The sequence below is a fragment of the Tinamus guttatus genome, unplaced genomic scaffold, assembly GCF_059628265.1.
Source record: "Tinamus guttatus ecotype Peru unplaced genomic scaffold, ASM5962826v1 Tinamus_guttatus_pri_ptg000240l, whole genome shotgun sequence".
Lineage (NCBI taxonomy): Eukaryota > Metazoa > Chordata > Aves > Tinamiformes > Tinamidae > Tinamus > Tinamus guttatus.
In genome coordinates, this window is record NW_028288774.1 from 1,438,752 (window position 1) to 1,461,013 (window position 22,262).

Sequence of the window (22,262 nt, forward strand, 5' to 3'; positions counted from 1 at the left end):
AAATCTAGGAATAATGTCGGAAGATTTTAAATGTAGACCCAGCAATGAGCAGATACAAAAATACATCAGACTTGCAATACAACAACACTACCCTTTGAGATCCTTTAGTGACCCTCTTGGTTAAGCTTTCAGATAACAACCAGCCACCTAAATCAGCTGCAAATCTGTAACAAGATTTTTGATCTCAAATACATTTTCACTCAAGATCTCAGACTTTACTAATAATTAATTGTCAGTCTTCTATGGCAAGACTTGGTTTAAATACATGTTCTCTGCCATCTACCCTCAAGCTATATTGGTAAAGAAACATGGCACATGTGAGGCTGGGAGGTGCTGCTAAGTTCACTGTACAGCTGCAGAACTGAGACACAGACCAAGAACACTCCTCTGGTCACAGAGGAAGTCTGCTGTGAAAGAGAAAAATAGACACCCAGAGCACTAAGCTGCTACTCTAAATTCTTCCCCTCTTGATCACTCATAAGTGAAAACAGCTTACAAACACAAATGCATTAAGACACATGTAGCAAATCAAAGAAAGCCAAAATTAAACGCATGATGCTGAAGTATGTTCCCCATTCTACCCTCATGAATGCTAATGGCTTCGCTCACTGAATACAGAAAACACTTCTTCCAATAAAACGTGAAGAATACGAACACGGTAGATCACTGACTCCTCTTTTTTGCCACATAATGATCCCATCCTGAAAAAAAAAAAGAAAAAAAAAGAAAAAGAAAAAAAAAACCCTTACTTTCTGTAAAGCCAGCAGGAAGAAAAGGTGGCTGTAACTCTCATGTAAGTATAATCCGTTCTACCAATTCTCACTGAAGTGAAATTGTAGCTTTTTGTTCTATATTCTGCACTTTTGCATATAGAACTGATTTTTCAGCAGTGCTGAATATCTCAAGTCCCCCATATATGTCAACAGTCAAAATGACATCTTGAAAGGAAAACAAGACCTGCGCGTCACCAAAACCAAACAAAAAATCCTGCAGTTATAAAGCCTCTATAACAACTATTTCCTGTTTTCTTCTTTTTTGTGTCCAGGTGTGCTCATGCATGCAAGACAAACAACCTTCCCCAAAAGGTGGTAAGTAAATAACAAAACAGAATTAAACTTCATCAACTGCTCTGCCATCAGCTATAACATTATATTTAGCTTTCCCTGCTTCTTCCACCATTCACTCTCTCTTTAATTTTCTCCTCATCCCACCCACTGCTGCCAGTTTCATTAACACTTCCTTCTACAATATATGGAGATCTTTATTTTGATGTTTGTAAGAGATGGTGTGTACAGAACGCAAAAGCTGAAATTAGTTCCCTTGCCCGACCTCAAAACCAAGATGATTTTGAAGCAACTCTGGCACAGCTTTAGCATGCAATGACCTTCCAAGGGAATGGTGGCCAACTCATCATTAGTATAAGGGAAAACAAAAAAAAAGTGGTTGCAATACAAATGACTTCTTAATTTAAGTTTAGGATGAAATACTAAAAGGAGAAATAGCTAGACATAATGAGCAGAAGAAAAGATAAAGGCATTTAAGATATTACTTAAGACTAACCTTGTTAATATTAATTTACAAACACTGACAGATAAAAACAGACTAGATGAGAGTACTGGCTTTCTTGGGAGGCAAGAGCTGCTAAACAGAAACCTGAGTGCCCTCATATTTTCAAATTATTGCTTCCAGTTGCCCGATGTTGCACAAAAAAAAAAAAAAAAAAAAAGACATTTTAAGATCTTTGATGAGAGGATCATGAAGCTGGTTGCATTGAAACATGGCAAGCCAGAGTTTATAGGTTGTATCTGCTGGATGCCTGAAGAACAACTAGCAAGAATGCAACATGGGAGTGTAAGACTAGGATGCAAGGAGCAAGGCCCCAAGCCCCAGGAACATTCACTGCAGGACATGACCTGTATCACTGCAGCACTCGCACACAGTAAGTTGTGTGCGGAACAAAAGATACAGTCCCCATACAAATGCTCAGTTATATAATATTTATTAGCTTTTCACACACATCCTGGCTGTCCAGACCTGCATACCTGTATTTTGGGTGCAAAGGCCTGACACAACGATACGACAACTAACAAAAATTTAAGTCTAGAACTGCTTCACGGTACTTTCAGCCATTCAGCTCACTCTACCACGAAAATTTAAGATGGTTCACTATTTTTTGTGAGCAGCTGCTGCCACTTTTTCCTGTTGATTCTCTGAGCTTTCTCAGCTCTGCAGAAAAGTGAACTAGATACTGTCCTATCCTGTGTATTATCAGACTCGGTCATTATGCTCCAGTCAGGGAAACTCAAAGGTGCATCTCAAAGAGAAGATACTGCATACATGTGGTAATCTGCATCCCTACTTGTGTGATGGAAATGAATTTTATGAATATGCATAAATAGCCTGGCTGCACCTGACTAATGCAGAAACCAGGAGGGGAAAAAAATAAAGAGTTCCTAACTTGCAAAGTAAGCCCAATGGATAGGAAAAGCAAACACAAATTCTACTGCATTTCTAAGAATGGAGGCCTTAAAGATTAAAAGCAAACACTATTGTATATTTAAATCTTTTGCATTTTGGCAGGCCAGTGTGTTTGCACTTGTACAATACTAGTGCAACATATACTTTAAATGAAAAAAAAAATCTGCTAGTTTACCCATTCCATCTATTATTCATCTTTTTGCTTGATATTCAGGACTCCTCTTGAACTTTCTCTGGAGGTGCAGTACCTAGCATCGTCAGTAAAGTTAAAAAACAAAAAAGTTATTATACGGGCATTTGGATGGTTCCAAAAAGTGTTAAGTTGGAAGATGATTAATAGAAAAAAAAGTGTACAGTGTTGATTTTTGTGGTAAATAAGGACAAATAATAGAAAAGTCAAGAAGAAATCAAAGTCCAAGACTTGTCCCATCACTGAAGGGGTAACTATACTTATTCTGAACCATATTTTATATTGCTGCGCTTTCCAGAAAGGTCACACTTGGATATGATGATTATAGCCCTTTGTTACACTTAAATGCTTTTAATATTACACAAGTCTGACCAGAATGACAGCTCTGTAAAGCTTTTGGGGATAGATTTGTCTTTATTTAGTTTTTAAAGAGCAATTTTTTTTTAATCAATTTATGTAAATCTACACCCTTGGGCAGAAAACTTATCCAGGGGAAGGAAAGAAATGCAAAAAATATGGAAAAAGCAAAGAGAATAAATTATGCGCCCAGGGCACAGAGTTTGTCCTGACTTTTATTCTCTGACTGCCAGTGCAGTGCTGGCAAGCCAAAGTACTCCCAAACCCTAATCTCTATCCTCATGTTCCAACGTGTTAAGAACAAACAAAACTGGCTCTTAGTTTCATATAATGAGACAAACTCATTTCCTTAATTTGGAAGGCATATATTTAGAAGTTACAAGAGCAAAAAAACTACTTCGAAACAAAAATTTACTTCTTGTCATCCTTTGGAATAAGCAAAGCTGGATTATCTCTTCATCGATTACAGAAGCTTTGCTGTCAGTGACTTAAAATAGTGCATGCAAAAAGCAAATTATCTAGAAACAAGTGTCACTTAATGATGTGTGAACAGAGCCCTACCTACCTACCTGAATTGGAAGTCAGCATAATACCTGAATTATGAGAGTATGGAACAAGCTGAAACCAAGGAGCTAAATGTTAATTAACTTTTTTTTTTTTAATCCATTTTCAGAAATCAGTATTCTTCACAGTAATGTTTAGTAAAGGCAGTTCTTTCTTTTACAGCAATAATGACATATCCTGGAGCTCTATGGAAATAGTTCTATTGCCTGTATGCAGGTGGCTAGTCTCACCTGTAGACATTTCAGGAGCAGCGTATCAACAGTCACCTGCTCATCCTCACTAGCCACTGTTTATACAGAGGCAGTGAGACACAAGATTCACACAACTAAAGGAGGTGACAAGTTTTCACATGATCCAAGAAGTTTATGAACTGTTATTTATATTCACCTGTAAAGCAGTAAGTCTTCCTTCCTCACAAGCCCTATACCTTCTACCTCACAAGCCCTATACCTTCTACCTCACAAGCCCTAAATATTTTGCAGTCCTGCCTGTTGGATCCTATGACGCCTATGCACAAGGTTAAAAGGGACCAAGTATAAGAGTAACCCATCCAAGGGTAAGGGCATTGTGTGGCTGAACCCTAAAAAAATTAATTAATGCCCTGATGAGCTACTAATAACCTTTTATACTTCTGCTTATATACAGGATGGCACTGCAATGCCACGTAATGTTTCTATGTGTGCACGGCTGAACTATCACCCTGCTTGTTTGCACCTACAGTACTCCACAATGACCTGATTTCATACAGATTCTTTTTTAAAGAAAATATTTTTGATGGCTTGTATTTATGTTTACCTGTCTATAGCACTTCTCTTTCCTAGGTGACACTGCTCAATGAGACTGGATGAACATCTAAACCACAACAGATTATTGATTTGTCTGCGATAGATATCTGTGTAGTTTCCTTGCTAACTGATGATCAAAGCAGATTCAAACATTCAAACACCAAAATCAGGCCTTGACTACTCAAGCAGTAGGCCCTATATTAGACTATGCCAGCTTTTACATACGTAGCATTTTGTCTGACAGACAAGTCCAAGAAGGAACAGAATTTCCACTGTTAGAAAAACACAGTCAAAAGCAGTCATTGTTTTGAGGGAGTAATAAACAACAAGCAGACTTGGATTATCCTCCTCTAGAGTCCAAGAAAGGAACTACTGCAGAAAGCAGAAGATGACAATAATGCAAGTCGCCCTAGTTTAACATTCATAAGGAAAACATTTTCCTGCTAGTACTATAATAGCAACAAAGCTATAAAACAGTACCTACAGAAAGACTACATATTTTTACAAGAATTCTTGGTTTCCCCAAAACTGCTAGTTTTAAGAAGCATCAATTTCTTTCTCTAGGGAAACTTCAAACTGTCCTAGTTTCAGTCACTAGTACCGGAAAGTATGATAGATATAAAGCTTTGAGGACACTCAAAACACAGCGCAAACGAATCTCACCTGAACTAGACAACCAAGCTTAGAAGGGAAAACAAATCGATAAAGCAGACAGACCAGGGGTAGTTAAGTGCCTGGCACTCCATGGCTCAGCATGCAGTGCTCATTTCAATCCAAGTACATGGCACCGCATGCTGCGTTGAGGCAAACTCAACATGACTCATAACAGAATGAGGCTACACAAGGATGAGGCTACACATCACCACTTTACAAGTTCTCAAATTCAAGCCAAGTGAATACAGCTTTCAAGATGCTGGTAAGTTGTTAATGAGACTAAACTATGCATCAGCAGTTCTCTCATTCATGGCCACATGTTCCTCTCTTCCATGTTCTTCTCTTTCAGCAAGTCACCAATTCCATCTGCTCAACTCTACTAAGAAGTTGTTTATGAAATTACATCTTTCTAGGGATGCAGTTGGGAAACTATTAATTCCTGGAAAAAGGCTATTGAACTCATGCAGCCTTTTGGCCTTTCTGAAAAGCTCCAGCTCTTAGCAGTGCACACAATTTGGATTCAGCAAGAAATTTTAGTAACTTAATGTAGGAAATAATCACTGGCAAAAGCAGCCTCCTAAAAAGAGATAAAAACCAAATCAGCAGAAAGCATGTCTCTCTCTCCCATCTTCCTATTACAGAAAACACCAAAAAATACTGCAGAAAAATGCTAATACACCTGATGACTGAAGGTATCGGCTTTCTCTTCCAGTCTAACCATCATGATCCTCCTCTTATTACACAAGCATGTATATCCTCTTCAAGTAACTGAATGTTCCAGCTAATGTATCATGAAGAACCATTTGCACTAGTTTATGGCAGATAAACAATGGGAAATTGTCCTGTCATGCTGTAAATAAGCAGGATGTAAGCATATAAAGGTAGCAAGACAGACTTCACATAATATAAAGAAATCACCTAATGTTAGCATCAGAACAGGCTGCAAACAAAATTTACTCATGCCATGAGCATGCTCAAATACAAAAAAAAAAAATGACCTTTGAGTAATAGTTGTTCTTAAAATAGCATGTTTTGTCTGCCAGTTACAGAAAACTCTGAGAGGTATAACAGTTGCTGCAGAAGCTTGAAAGGTATGTGTATAAACAGTGGGCTGTAAAGCCTCTACAACACTGAAGCACATTCTTGAATGTAAGAATCTCTAAATCTAGACACTGCTACACAGTTTTCAGTGCAAAAAATACATGGAAGGTGAAAAAAGGAAGACATCTTTCAAAGTGATCTCAGAATGGCTTTTTACTTTCCTATTGGGGCAAGTTAAGGTTCTGCAAGGTTCTGCACTTTCAGCTGCCTACAGCAACACAAGCGACACTAGACAAAGATTTTTCATGGAAAGATTTGATTAACATAGCAGGCACCAGATCAAGAGTGTTATTCTGTGACAAGGATGTAGTCAACTACCCCCAGATCAGAGCCTGAACTACTGCAGGGATGTCATGGTTACTGCAGCAGAGCAATATGGTAGGAACTGCTTCTTCTCTCCCAGGGCTAGTAGTGCTGACACTATAGCACAAAGCTGAAAGAGCAAATGGGTCAACCCGCCTCCCATCAAGCACACACTCTCACAACACTCCTCTATGAGCTCCAGAGGTGTCTCCAGAGGTTTCAGACACCTCCACTACCCAGGGAGGTCCAAGTTCAGCAAGAGAAAAAGCAGTCCTCACCCTCTGCATCTCCCCACTGCCTGCATTGAATAAGACGCAGCCTCCTCATTCTCCTTTGGCACTGCAGAGAGCAACACACCTTAAACAAGGTGACCCAGATTCTGCTTGTGCAGCATGAACAGAGCTTTCAGCAGGACTGACACTGCATGAGCCCTGCTGCCAGGGATGCCTGAGGGAGAGAAAATCCAGCTTGATTTTCAGATCCCAGGTGAAACTTGCAGGGTAGACAGCAGAGGGAGCAAGAATAACCACCTGAACATATCACTTGGAATGAGAGCAGTGATTTCATAATTGCTACTACTTAAGGCAGAACACACTTTAGTCGTGCTACTGTCTGGTTAGTAGATGACAACATGCAAAGCTTTGCCATGATGCGTTTCTGCAAGCTTTGAGGGACAGTTCACACGCTCGATACAGTCCTGCTTGTTTAAAACCCCTGCTCTGGTTCACTACTCCTTTTATACAGCTTAGCCTTCCTCTAAAGCAAAGGGAAAAAGAACCTAACAAGAATGAATGACTGCAAACCCAAACGGGGTCACGAAGGTACTCAAGATAAATAACGGTGCTAACGTTCCTGGTAGTCCAAGCAAGACTCATGCGCACTCTAGAATTCTGTCTTTACTCGAGAAGACAGTCGAATGAGGAAAAAAAATGATTTTTAAACATGTAGTGCTATTCAGTTTAGAATCCCATATAACTGATACAGATTCTGGCCTTTTCCCCACCTAAAACAAGATTAAACTCTGCTAAATTCAACAGCCTCCACTCAAGAGTAAAAAAAAAAACCCTCTTTCCATCTATTAACACTGTAAATGATGAGTATTCCTTGGAGATACAGTCCCTTGATAAGGGCGAAACTAAAATACTAGTAGGAGAAGGACCTTATGCTACAGCAAATGGAAACAACATCCAGCAGCTCCTCACCGGCGACTATGGAACCAGCCATAGCTTGTCAGGATCACCAAGTAAGTGAAATCCTCTTAAAGCTATGAGCCCAAGTATTTCATATTTCTGCGTTTTAACACATCCTGTTGTAAATAAAATGTTTGCTCTGGTGTATGCAGTGCTTTTGGTTAGCTATATGACATTAAAAGAGATTGAAACTATCAAGTAAAGTGTCAGAGGTTTAACTGTATGTTGATTTAATCAATTTCTTTAATCTATCCTTAAGTTATTATCAAGAGTTTCCAGCACAGATTCTCCTTTCTCTCTTCAAGTCAATTTTCTTAAAAGTCTTAACTTACTATCTTTGTAAACATGTTAGTGATAGGGAATGACAAAAGAAAACGCATTCACTTCAGTATTCACCTTTTCCTGATGTTTTATTGTAAGAGGAAGCACTCTAAGATTAGATTTCATATGGTACACAGTATTTGTACCACAAGAGGGCACTAAAAGCCTTTTTCAAGTCAATCATTAAACTATCACTGTGCAAAGATACATCACAGAGCAAAGCCACAATGCAAGGAAGCGCACATTGCTTTTGCCAACACACATACTCACTATATAAGTGGTCAGAGATTTGGAAGTATGAAAGTACATTCATAGTGTACTCACACTGCCTCTGCTTGCAACAGAGCAGCATGTTTTTTTTTCTGTAAAAGCACTGCTCTGCCAAATAACCATAAGGTCATGAGACACTCAAAGATTAAAACAGGTTATGTTTCATGTTTTGAATTCCTTCAATCAATTAATTCAAGTTTGACATTTTGGATTTTGATCTCGTCTGCAAGAATATGAAGGACATGAGCTCATAAAGAATTGGTATTACCAGTCAGAGGAAGATATGTACAGTTGGAGAAAAATATTTCAGGTACAAGAGAGTTCTGCCTGTCTAAATTGCACTTTTATTTGCGCACAGATAAGAAAAGTCCTATGCAACAGCACGCTCCAGCAGCATATTCATCAGCAGTCAGCTAACCACAGCACTAAAAAGTGTCTACTGCACTGGATTTTTTACTTTAACTGACAAATATCTGAATGTCCAGGTCAACCAAAGTGGTCCAGGAACAACACTTCAGACACTAGTTGAATATTCCTCTCTGAAGTGAACTACACGATAAAAGTCACTGACAATTACTTGTGTAGTAAAAATGTATAATATCAACACTGCAAGGTAGCATTTCAAGATCAGATTAAAATTCTGTTAGCTTTCTCTGCTCCCTTGATAAGCAGCACAAACGCCAAGTATTTCATTTCTGCAGTTCTAGGAGTTTACCATATTTTTTCCCATTAATTTTAACCCTGTTATATGAGGTCTCTTTGCTCCTGTTACTTGTGCACCAAATAGGATTGCTTAGATATGTCAGACAAATCTACATGCAGTTAAGTTTTTGCTACTTAACATGCTTCAGAAATTCACTTACCAGCAATATTAGTTGATCTGAACAATAGCAACACATTTGTCACTACTAGCAAGTCACCTCTAGAAGGAAGGACCAACACAGGATTTTCCCATAACAAAGTCCTCTAACTGTTTCCCCAGTTATTTGGGAATAAGGGACTTACAGTTTGTTGGTGCAAGATATGGAGGCATACCTAGTACTACAGCACTGTTGTTGTCATAGCCATAATAAATATAACTGACTGAATTCCCAAAGGTACCTAAATGTTCTTCAAGATTGCTTGGGAGCAGAATATTAGCCATATTTACAGATAAGGACAGACAAGATAGTTGAAATATTCAGTGGGGACCCAGGGAAACAAAACCAAAACTGTCTCAAAAAGCTGTATTTTTTTCCATATTTCATTCAAATGCATTAATTTGGACATTAAATGATAGAACTCTAAGTTTTTTATTACTCTTCCAGTTTTTATTCAAATAACCCCAAAGGGCTACAAAACATTATATCCATAAATATTTTTAAATATTTTAACTGGAAGAGGATGAGTAAAGTCCATTTCCTCATAGATTTTTAGAGTTAAGAAGAGTGATCACAGATCTCATATAAGCAAAAAAATGTTGATGAAATATAGTCTATTCCATAAAAACTGAGCTCCAAAAAAGCCCTGAAATCACTGAAAAGGTTAAGAATTCAAACTACAGCTGATCTTTATTAAATTCTTCAGCTTTAAGAAAACAAACATGCCCATTTGTGAAATCTGAAGGGAAGCATACAGGGGCTGCTGAGTAGCCTGGCAGCAGCAACCATGCGCTTCCATAAAACACCAAAACTGTCACTCCTCATTCACCACTAAAAGATATGGGTGAGGCTGTTAAGGTATTACGGGCATGCTCCAGGGAAGCTGCGCTCAGTGGCAGCCCTCCAACCATTTAAGACATCTTCCTCTAGCACTTATTAACAGAGCATAACTTCACCCTTATGAGAATTGCCTCAATCTTGCTCTCTATGGGGAGAAAGCACTATAAAGCAAGGAGGATCCTTGGAAAAAGAGCATAGTAATCATGCATTTCAGGTGGGACATGAAGGCGAAGGGACATTATTTCACTTGAGGTCCACCTTTCAGCTGTTGCTTACCACTGCATACAGAAGAGGTGATGTTGTACAGAAAAGGGTAAAACTGCAAACAGCGGATCAACTTCAGGCTGCTTTCGCACTCCCGACACTTTGTCTTCAAATCCAGCGCGTGCCTGAAGGCTTGTAGGGCTCCACTTATGTTGTTCAGAGCCAGATATGCATTTCCTAGGCTCAAAAAAGTCAGAGGCTACAAAGAGAAAAGCAACACTTGTGAGTGCAAGTAGGTTCATGGTTTGAAACTGAAAGGGAAAAAACCCTGCCAACCCCTACCCCCAGACCTGGCTGGCAGGAATGCAGAAAGCTTGTTTTGTTATGGCCTACCTGTTCCTCGAATGCAGGACTAATACCTGCCTGCTGCCCTGATGCTGAAGGAGAGCTGTTTTAACATAAGGGTCATGTTTAGGATTCCCATTTTCCAAGAGGAAAACCACCACTTCTACATAAATACGCACCAAGATGAAAATCAAGTACTTATTTATAACCCATCATGAACATAACACTCACTGCACAGAGTAGTCGAGAATTAAAATGAAATGCTTAGAGATATTTTTAGTATGAGTAAAAGCAGAGAATGTAAAGGCATTACTAGCTTTCTGGCAATAGAGATGCATTGGATTTGTCTACAGTATTTAGGATTTACTCTACCAGAACGAAGCTACTCAAAATGCCAGTTTCATACCAGTTTGTGGTGTGTATTTGGGTTTATTTTCAAACCTTTGAAGTGTAAGTTTTTTCTTTGGGTAAAATTTAATGATCAGTTTAATACCAGTACAAAGCAAAGAATTACATTTTGTTTTCAAAACTGTCTTTCACTTGCACAGAGAAATTTGCTGAAATTAACAAGATAATGCCAGAAGAATGACTAAAATAATGTAACTTTTTTTTCCCCATTGAAAGAATTTTACATTCGTCATCTGAAAGTCTGGAGACCAATCAATAGCGTCAGATTTTTCAGACTGTTCTTAGGCTCTACTAAGCATGAATGAGAAAGAAGCAAAAGCTGAGCAACTGGATGATGCCACAAAATTTGCCAAATAGTAATTTCTTGTTTATAAGGCTGTTGAATTCAGTCCAATTTACATTTTGAACACTGATCAGCAGGTTTTATTTCCTTATGATCTACATTTTTTAAAGCTTTTGCTATTACAGCACATATTTCCCTATCTGCAGCTATAATCCTGTCCCATTCATATTTACTTTCCATTACATTACAGGAAATTCCATTTAAGCACAAATGCTCCTGCCAGGTTTTTTGATACAATAGGTATTAAAGGACTGGGCTGCCTGAACATAATGGGAGCAGGCATTATTGAAATGAGGTAAAATTGGCCACTGCTTTGAAAGAAAAATCCTACTCATGCAGTCTAGTCCTAAGGACCCCAAGGAAGCTTCCAGTTCTGTGCTTTCAAGTTTTCTTGTTAAGGTACATCATAGAAGAACAGTGCTTTCTATAGTTCCTTTTTGTACCTGCAAGCCAAATTGGCTAGGCTGCTTTCCAACAATAGCAAAAATTGCTCCTGGATGTTAAATTACAAAAATTTAATTCCGTTTGCTTGTTTTCCTGTAAGATTGATTACCGCCCTGGGAGTTTTTTTAGTCCTCTGTTTATTTAACCACAGAGGTATGAGCACAGAAAAATTCACTACAGTAATACCCTTCTGAAGTATTTCATAAGAAAGATCAAAATTATTTGCCAAAATGAGGATAGTGAGATATGGATAACTTTATCCTTGGGTAACTCCAGATCCCGTCTTATTTTATTCCATCTTTCCTTTCCTGTTTTGTCCAGTCTCATAATTTATATAGCTACTTCCTGCATGAGATAAGCAACAATCTGCAAAATGTTTATATTTTTGTCATTCATAAAAGAAAAAAACCCACTGTTTTGAATCTATGACTGGCAGTAAATTTGATCAATGCATTGAAAAGACAATCCTCTGGATATGTAGTTGAAATCTAGGGACAAACAGAACAGTATAGAAGCAATCCAAGTGGCGTAAAAAGAAGCCCATGAAGCCAAAGACCTTAGTGACACATGTGCTAATAAAAAAAAGGAAAAAAAATAATAAGCCAAATGGAAGACTGATAGCAGTATGGATTTCTGTTTCAGATGACAATACTACCATAACACAAGATTTGCAGTCCTTGGCACCACCTGTTGATTGTTTGGGAGGCAAAAAGTCTGTCTTCTGTGAGAAGTTTATTTGCTCAGCAATCTGCACTGACCAGCTCTAGAATTCAAGTGAAAATTACTATCCATTCCAAACCTCGAACTGGAAGCTGAAGTGCGCACAAGTAACTAACATGCAACTAGGAACTAATGAAGTAAAGGAAAGGATAGTTACTACTGAACAAATACAAAAAAGACAAGAAAAAAACCTTTCTTACCTCAGAGGTATTGATGGCCAAAGCCTCTAGCAGGAGCCTGCTGGCATCCAAATGAAGACCATAATGAATCAAGAGGTTAGCAATATTGACTAGAGGAATATCCTGGTATTCATGTGGAGCCAAATTAACTGCTTTTCTCAAACAGGCAAGAGCAAAGGTGCTGTTTCCAACCGCACGCCAGTACAATCCAGCTTCATTAAGCAAAAGCCACAGTGGATCTTCTGGCTATAGGATAGTTGGGGGAAAGAATGAAAATATACAGAGAGCTGCTTCGGGAAGACAAGTAGGCTCATCTCTTCAGTTACAAAAAGAAAAGAAAAGAAATGCCCTGCATACTATCCTATTAACTAGACATAAATTACCTTTTGACTCTAGCAGATTGCTTCCTCTATCCTGCTTGGGTAAAAATCAGACTAATGCAACTTACTATCTGATCTGTAATTTAGTAGGAGTTGCTGCTCACACACTTAACCCGTGACCCTTTTATCATGACCCCACAAAACCCCTTAAAATATTCTGGTGATAATGGTTGGCTGTCCTGTGGGAACTACATTTGCTAGTCACTCACTTCAGGCTCAAAGCAAATCAATAGAGATCTGAGTAAAAACGTTGCCAGGTTTGAAGGTCAGACAGTTTTTAATAGTAATTAGATATGCTTCTAGGTCCTATGGCAAACATCAAGATTCCCCATCAATTTAAGGTCTCAGAATTGCTTTTTTTTTCCCCCTTAAATTTAGTTTTATTTAGTTAATCTAGTTATTTGTATTATGGGCAGATGACACAGGACAATACGATAGATGTTGTTTAAAGACCAAGAAACAAACGAGGGCATATAGAAAAATGCAGAAATATATACTTTGCAGTCATATATACTTTGAATATTCTAAATTCTCTTTGACCTATCGAAGGAAGAGCACACACTCATTCTAGAAAAGAAACAGTAAATTTCCGAATTTTGACAAAGCTGCGTAGAACATCCTCCTTCAGATGGAACAATCTGAAATAATGTAGAAACACTAATGATCCAGATGTCAGTATTCTCAGCATCCTATGTTATATCAGGAACTTACAGTAAAAAAGCAACAACTGAAAATAATGTCTATTCCAGCCTCCACGTCTGAGGCCCAATTACATGCGTGTTAAGAAACATGCAGCTTGGTTGGAAGAGGCTGGGAAACAAGGGCAGCACTGCAGTAATCCACTACAGCTTTGTTACAGCAACGTTGTTGAAAATGACTAATGAGTGCAAAGACTTTCTTCAACGCTTTAAAAATAACCTTACAAAGGATAGTCTTATGTATACTTCAAGGTGCATTAGAAGATTTCAGGAAGCTATACTACTGAGATGTGAATCAGAAATTATGTACCACCTCAGTTTTGCAATGCACATATGTAACATTACTCACATGTTATCCACACTGAATTCCTCAGTGAATTGCTCTCTATACATAGGTCTCCAAACATTTTCTTAAACTAAATCCTCACAAACTATTAACACTTAGCATTTTTGATGTGGAAAAAAGACAAACTGGCAGTGCCGCACTGGAGAGTTCATTGCTCACAGATTGTGAATGACAGAACAGTATTCCTGCACCAGCATCTAAATGGCCAAGAAGTTAAGACTTCTGTCATGAAGGCAACAGAAAACTGTATTCGAAATACCTGCACACTGCAACAGTATAACATTATATATCCATAGGATTGTTCTCAACAGAATAACAGGCATTAACTCCTACTATTAATTTTTCTTCTTCTAGCTAAGACAGATGCATGTAGTAAATGGTACTGTTATAGACTAAAAACAATACATATACAACTTGTGTCAAAGCAGTGTGTGTAAGTGAGTTAATTTGAGAAATATCAGCTTGACAAATCAAAGAGTCAAGCTCTGTCTCAACGCTTCCGGTCATTTGTCTTTGCTGACACTGTGAGGCCCCGCGCAGAACGGAGGTGGCATTCTGCAGGGCCTTATACAGATTTACCCTCCTTGCCCCAGAGGGCTCATTATCCTGACAGAAAAGATTGACAGAAGGTTGGTTTTCTTGCAATGCAGGGACAGGTGAAAGAGGGAAGACAATTAAGAAACACAGAACACTGATGTAGTTCCAAGCTACTTTGCTCAGTTAAGCAAACAGCTGCCAGAATTAGCTAACACAATGCTACTCACAACCTCCTGCAACTGAAATAAGAACAAATAACTACAGGGATGTTTGGCCTACCCTGAGCTAACTGAAAGGGATGCTTCTCTAGAGTTATAATTTTTCAGTCAATCTAGATTATCAAGTTAGTTTCACCTCAGTTACATCTACCAAGTGAGCTTGTCTTGAACATCACTGAGTGGCTTCAGAAGTGTAGAAATCAGTATCAAATACAAATTGTTTATTTCCCTCATGCTACAATTTCTGACATACCTTTCTGATAGCATGACTGAGAAATGCTCCTATCTTCTCTTGTGTAATAGTTTGATTGTTGATACGAGAATGCAAGACCTGGACAACAAAGATGAAAAAAAGAACTTTTATAGCATATACGAGTATCACCCAAGTATCATTTTGCAGTCTTCCCTTTGGTAGAACTCCTAAAAAGATAGAGGAAGGAGGCAACTATTACAGCAGCCAATCTACAGAAAGCAGCATGAAGGACCAGTCTAAAGTTATCAGCTGTACAGAATACCATAGTTACTGGAAACCCCAAGACATATTGAGTCAAATGCCTGTTAGATGTTTTAGAAGAAAGCACTTTTCACAGTAATTTAAATTTCTTATTCGGTGTGCTTTTCATCAGTATTTAGGATAGATCAGTCAATAGTTTTATGCTGAGTGACAAGCTCTCCCTTTCTCCAACAGTGTTAAAAAACATTTGCCTCCCATCTCTGGGAGTTGATTGGCTTGTGATTCCAAGTCATCTTGTAAATATCAATATTTTTCAAATAATGAGTAAGATTTCTAAGGCAGTTAAAAAAAAGAAAAAAAGAAAGAAAGAAATTTAAAATGGAGAAGAATTAGGCAGAAACAGTGTCTCTTACTTGTCTTGCTCGATCGTCTGGCATCTTAGATTTCAAATCTAGATTACTGTCAAGTTCTTTGACCAGCAGATACAGAGATTCATTGTTACGAGCATCAGTGATGGAGGAACAGTCTGGCGGCTGGGTTTCTTCATCCACAACAGCTTCTTCTGGGACACTCAGGATTGAGTGGGCCCTAGCAATAAGGAGAACCAAGACAAACCAATATCACATGCTGCATGTTACTGACATATAAAAATAAGAATCTGCTACATATCAACTGACAAGTGTCACACTGGGGGCTTCCTTCAAAAGGCACTACTACACAATGTTTTTACTTTTCATTTTTAAGAACACAAGACCTGTAAAAAAAGCTCAATTTAACAGACAAAAGACCCTGCAGGTTCTTAAATTATGCTTGAATGAATCCTGACAGTTACAGTGGTAGCAAAGACCACACAGAAAGCAAAGTATTGCTTCTGTTAAGCTGACAGAGAAACAGACATATCCGTGCTGTTCATGACTAACAGCATCCATCCTCTCCAGAAAGAAAATGCTCACCTTGCATGGTTCAGACACCAGTTTGACAGCAACTACGTCAGTTGTGTCAAAACTTACAAATAAGTATCATTTTTTAAAATCAACACTTGCACACTTGCCTGAATCCTCTGTTTTCTGGAGGCAGAAAGTAAGTTGGCAGTTCTTCTGGATCAGGAATTTTTGGGAAGGATCTCATGCACTCTGATCTCTTAGGCCAAAGAATATGTTGTTTATCCTAAAGATAAAATGAATTCTTTTTCATTAGTTTCTCATCACTTTTCATCTTTTACTTATGAAGCTAATGAGAATATTAGGAATAATCTGGAAGAAAAAGCAAAGATCTTTCCTTAAAATAATTATTTTCCCTCTCCTCTGAAATAACAGCAGTTCAGTTTTCTATCTTTACTCAGCTATACTTTATTCACAGATATTTCCAAAAGTAGTTGAAGAACTCTCCCATGTAAACTGTAAGAGAATTCAAAATATTGGAAAACTGGTAGGGAGAAACGAGTAACTTGCATTTTGAATAAATTTAAAATAACAGACTCTTCACTGCTGTCACACACAAACATTAGGCTACCAACTGCTAGGAAGTTTTACCCAAGTAAGGACAAGATACACACTGTTACAACTCTTCTTTGAGAGACGAAAGCTTATCCCATTCACTCACTTGATGGGATTCTACACTCCAGAGTGAAACAACGGAACGAGCAACAGGGGAAGACTGCAAGGACTGGCTGTGGTCACTTTGGTTTGCATGAACACCCAGATTCACAGATGTCATGCTAGAAGTTGAAGAGTCCTCACCAAACTGGAAACAAAAGATAAGCAGAATAAGAATACTTCATATGGAAAAGAGATTTTGTCCCTCACCATTTACGTAGTTAAGCTGATGAGCTGAAAGACAGATAGCAGAAAAGAGGAAAAATGGGAAATTTAAGCCTCTTGATCCACTCTTAACAGAGAAAAGTAGCATTTAGTTGTGAACAAGTCAACAATGAAAATGAAGTTGTTATTCAACAAGAAAATGCTAAAATGAATTATATAAACATTTCTAATAGGCCCAGACAAAAAAAAAAGTTTCTAGACAGCATATATCTATTCAAGCCAGATTTACCAACACTCTTGGCTTGCCAAATTATCTTGATAACCACCCAAGAAAATCAAACAAAAAACCATTAAATTAAAAATAACCATTCCTACTTTCTTAAACTAGTTAATGAAAACCTCCAGAACATTTCTATACTACAAAATAAGTCAAACCATATCGTTACCTATAGTTATAAGACAGCAGTGCTGTTCAGTTGGCTTTAGCTTTGGATTTTCACTGTTAGCATACAGATCATTTTCTAAGTCTGATCACTGTATCAGACCTTCTTGATGCACTTGCTAATTTAGTATCTTCAATTAAAAAACACTCAGGAAACTACACTAAAAACTTCTCTGAGCACACAATTTGTCTACTATCTAATAGTCTATCTGCATACTGCAGATTTGTGTTCCTTCTAGCAGGGAAAAAAGAGAGATTTGATTCCTGTGTTTCCTAGAAAGAGACACTTGGTTGCTCCACAGAGTGAAAAAAAGGGGAAAAACAAACAAACAAAAAAACAGAGGACACAATACAGAAGTAGTTGGTATCACAGAGGAACCTAAGACCTGTAAAAAGTAAAGGCTTTTTAATGCAAATAAACCTTAAAACAAAACAAACAACAAAAAAACACCACTAACTCTCAAACGCCAAAAACTCCAAAGCCTTACATAGTAAGGCTCAACATTTCAATAATCCACAGTGGATCTCAGCTTGTATTGCAAGGAAAAAAAAAAAAAAAAAAAGCCAATTTGGTATTAAGCCCCTTAAACTCTGATCAAGTGACTACACCATTTCTCATCTTAATTACATCACAAACATACCTCCTTCTTCAAGCTCCAAAGAAATGAGCTGTTTTACCAAATGAGAGACAGGATGAGACTTAAAGCAATGGAAACAATTCATGGACAAACCTGAACATATTCCACATTTTCAAAAATGTCCCCACGGTGATACCGAACAGGCTGGTCCCACTGGCAGTGCAAGCTGTGCTGCTGGTTGCCCAGTCTACAAATCTGATGGTTCCCTGCAGAGCGCAAAACATTTCTTTCTGTGACATAAGTCAGGTTTTGGAGCAAGAGCAGCACACAGAAAAAAAAAAAAAAAAAAAAGAATTTTGATTTTTTTTTCCTCAATAGGCACACAGGGTAAAATCCATTTTTGAAGGAATGAAAAATATTTGTTTAAGAACATATCGTAATCACTTGTTTAATAAGCAAAATGAAACTGTACTCGGACTCAACATAATATATTAATTCTTTGCATTACTCCAAATCTGTGCAATTCTTCATTACTTTAATGAACTCGGAAGCTGTACCTATTTGAGCTTCTTTTGCCATTTGTGTCTCATGTATGATGTTCCTCAAGATTTGCTCCTCCTGGATGAGCTTATACTTGTCTAAGACATCTTGTTGTCTAAGGTAATGGTCATGTTGCTTCTGATATTCCTTCAGTTCCTTTAATGTTCGTTGAAGGGATCTTGAAAGTTAGATGATAAAAAAGTTTACTTTGGTTGTGTTTTTTCTTAAGTAACACCTTTTCCTACACTTTGTACGTTTATTTTTGATTGATTTCAGTGTTGTTATGAATGATTTTATTGCACAAAGTTATAGATCATGCTTTTTAAGAAAATGTAAGCAGTTACTGAAAAAAAAAAAAAAGAGATTGTCAGAATCTTCAATTACCTATGCTGAGCCTCCAGCTTTTGCTCAAGCTTTTGCTGACAAAGTACAGCGTGTTTCCTTTTTATAGCTTGCTCAAACCCTGGTTTGGCTTGTAAAGCATGATCGTAACACAGCACCGAGTGGTTGTATTCCCCAAGCATCTAAAAAATGATAGAAGAAAAGGAAAGAGAGATTAGCCATAAATATCTGGAATTTTCTTCTTGAAATCATTAACTGAAATTTTAATTTGCTATGATGAGCAGTCCGTCTTTTCTGAAATTCAGACCACCCTATCTCTTATGAGGAACTTTTGAGAGAATTTATCTGAGACTTATTTCAAATGGCGATTACAAGTTCTGCTTGTTGAAAGACCAACCTTTTGGAAGAAAACAAAATGAAAAAAATGCCTTAAATATTAAGCATAAAATGCATGTGGAACACAAGACACATCATAAAAGAGAAAAGCATTATAAGTTTAACCAGAATGACTAAAAATTATTTGTTTTTACACAAGTCATGGAAAATAAAGATTCTATTTACTGCATATATATTTCCCAAAGTGTAATAGCTGGTAAAGTAGTCGCTGTATTCCAGAGCAGCATGGACCACAATAGCAGCATCTGCAGAGAAGTGTGCCCGGTGTAGAATATTTGCCAAGTTTACCAATGCAATATCTTTATTTTGCCTGAAAGGAAAAAAAAAAAAAAAAGACTTTAAAAGAAGGTATGGACGTGCAAGCATCATGCATAAGAACATGTTCCAGATTCATACACTAAATATGCAATTTGAGTAGCAGTCACGTAGTTTGTCACACCTCACCCCCTCAAAACTGAGGGTCAAACAAAGGGAAACTAATATTCTTAAGTATTGATTCTCCCAGTGCTTTGTCTCCTGAAAAATGAACAGACATTTCCTTACTTTAAATATATATATCTTTTGCAATATTGTACAGGTGTCTGTCACTTTTGTTTGCTGAACTAACACTATTTCAAGCTACGCAGCAGCAACAAAAACTATTTAGAGGCCCTACAGAATCTGCTACAGAGTCACCATTAGAATCCGACTTTCCTTATAATAGTGATTGGATACTGGACAGCAGGGGCGGGGGAGCTTTCTTGTTCTATCATGGCTGATAAGCAAAAGAATAAATGCTTTAAGATCGTGGAATTCATATTTTTGGCTTGGAAGCCAAACTTAGATTGCTCATCTTATACAACACCTCAACTATATGGCCATTTGTCTGAGATGACTTTTTCTGACAGCTAAATCATAAGGCATAAGAAGTAGTGCTTAGATTCTTGCAGCTGTCAGGCAAATCATATTTACGTACAGTTGTGAAGAGAGTCACATACAGCTAATTTCCATTTATGCTTGAGAAGGTAAAAATTAAACTCAATTTATAGCTTTCTAAAGAAAACCATAATGCTGCACTTACTCCACTGCGGCACAGAAGAGGTTTTTTTGGTGCTGACTATTGGGCCAAATGCAATAGGAACGCTATGATTAATTACACAAAGCACTATATGCCCATTACTTATAGCTGAAAACAGCTAAATTAATATTTCAACTCTTATAAATGGATCTACTTTCTCATACTGCTGTCAGCGTAATTCTTAGTTAGGTTTTTCTGCAACACAAGTGTCTTTTCAAAACCGATCTTCACACAACTTTGGGCCAATCTTTCTTCACTTAAGAGCAACACATAAAAAGCATCATCATCTACATTTCTGACCACAGGTCTTAGGGATACACAGCATATTTTTTTTCTTCTGAAAGAACTGTAGTTTATGTTAAGGTAACGACTTAAACAGCTCAACTTCTGTAACAGCAGCAGCCAATGATTCCCAAAAGCTGCAATGAACCTGCCACGGCCATTGTCAGTCTTAAGACAGTTTCAAAACATATATAGTTCATCTTCTTGACATTCATAGATAAAGATACCAAACATTTGCTAGCCTATTCTGCAAAGTAACATAGTAATTGGACTATGTAACATAGGCCCCGAGTAAGAAATGGGATAGGCTATTATTCTCTCCTTATTTTCAAGTTCCTGGATTATATCCCAGAAAAGTTCTATTGCAAATAATGAATTTCTTAAAAGTATTCCCAACCAATTCTCAAAAGGGCTGCTGCCCAGTACAGCACATAAAAAGGAAAAGCAAATAACAAGAATTATTTCTTAACACCAAGTTTTAATTCTTACCTTGAAGAGAAATGAAGGGCACGCATGGCACATTCTACTACTTGATATGGTTCATTCTTTATTCGCCAGTAAAAAGAAGCCATGTTGTAGAGCACCCAGGAAGAAGAGTTCTGCAGCAAGCAAACACACAAACTGCAGTAACCACCAAGGTGTAAGCTAAAAAGCCAATCAGGGCTTTAACTACTATTGGTGGAAAATTGTGCACCAATTGGCTCCAATCATCATCTTGGGGAGAGTTACCATTTGGCAGTTCAGGAAGAACAAATCAGCGTACAAATGCATCAAAACAAAACCAAACTTAATTTCTGCTTTTCATACAAAGGTGCAAATTCCAAATGGGATGAAATGAGAAGTGATAGAAGTTTAAGCATCTGTGGCATAGTTTGGCAGTTAAATGAGAATTTACTTATTTTGCAAAAAGGCACTTAATGTATCTTTAGGTACTATTGTTTCTTCTTTGCTTGTTAAGTACCTGCATTTTTAAAGCCTTTTATTACCTTGAAAAAGCAATCAAGACAAGAGCAATTTCACCAACACATAAGCCAATTAAGATGAAATGAGATATCCATTTACTAGATTTGCTTGTGGCTTCTTATACCTCTGCTAGTGCAGTATAAAACACTATTTGAAACTCTCCCTTTTCTAATCAAAATCAAAACATACATGCAGAACTAGTATTGGAGCTGGCTGCATGAACCAGGCAGAGACTTTTGAGAGACTTTTCTAGCATTCTTCCTGTGTACAGTAAGTTTACAGCTTCGTACCTTCATTAGTCCTTCATAAATACGATGACCTATTTCCTCTATACTTCTTCCCAGCCTCTGGGATAAGTACGTGAAGATTGGATCTTCTTTAGGTAACAAGGGTGCGGAAAGATTAACTCTTTCTTGAACACCCTAAAATGAAAATCAAACATATGGATTTGTTGATACTTTTACTAAAATTACAGAAGCAATGCACAAAAGAAAATGACATTGGAGAAAATTTGCAGTACAATTACTTTATATTCCTATCTTCCCTTCCTATCAAGATTCTTGACAGGATAATGTCATCGGTGATAGTTTGACAGATGAATTATATATATGATTACAGTCAGGCAAATACTAGAAGCAGTCATTAACATCGATACTTCCAAAAGCATCTCTGACTGCAAGTGCTAAAGGTCAAGTACTGATTTACGGTGGCAC

At 37.6% G+C, this 22,262-nt stretch overlaps 1 protein-coding gene across 1 annotated transcript in view; it reads right to left on the reverse strand.

Moving 5' to 3' along the window:
• TTC17 (tetratricopeptide repeat domain 17) overlaps nt 1-22,262 on the reverse strand; it is a gene marked incomplete at its 5' end in the record, with an annotated part of 50,625 nt that overhangs the window by 12,827 nt on the left and 15,536 nt on the right. The window contains 12 exon segments of the mRNA XM_088525929.1: nt 10,190-10,376; nt 12,578-12,802; nt 14,989-15,066; nt 15,603-15,777; nt 16,241-16,356; nt 16,792-16,932; nt 18,123-18,235; nt 18,527-18,687; nt 18,894-19,033; nt 19,413-19,557; nt 21,076-21,185; nt 21,840-21,971. Coding sequence (XP_088382055.1) covers nt 10,190-10,376; nt 12,578-12,802; nt 14,989-15,066; nt 15,603-15,777; nt 16,241-16,356; nt 16,792-16,932; nt 18,123-18,235; nt 18,527-18,687; nt 18,894-19,033; nt 19,413-19,557; nt 21,076-21,185; nt 21,840-21,971 — 1,723 coding nt within the window.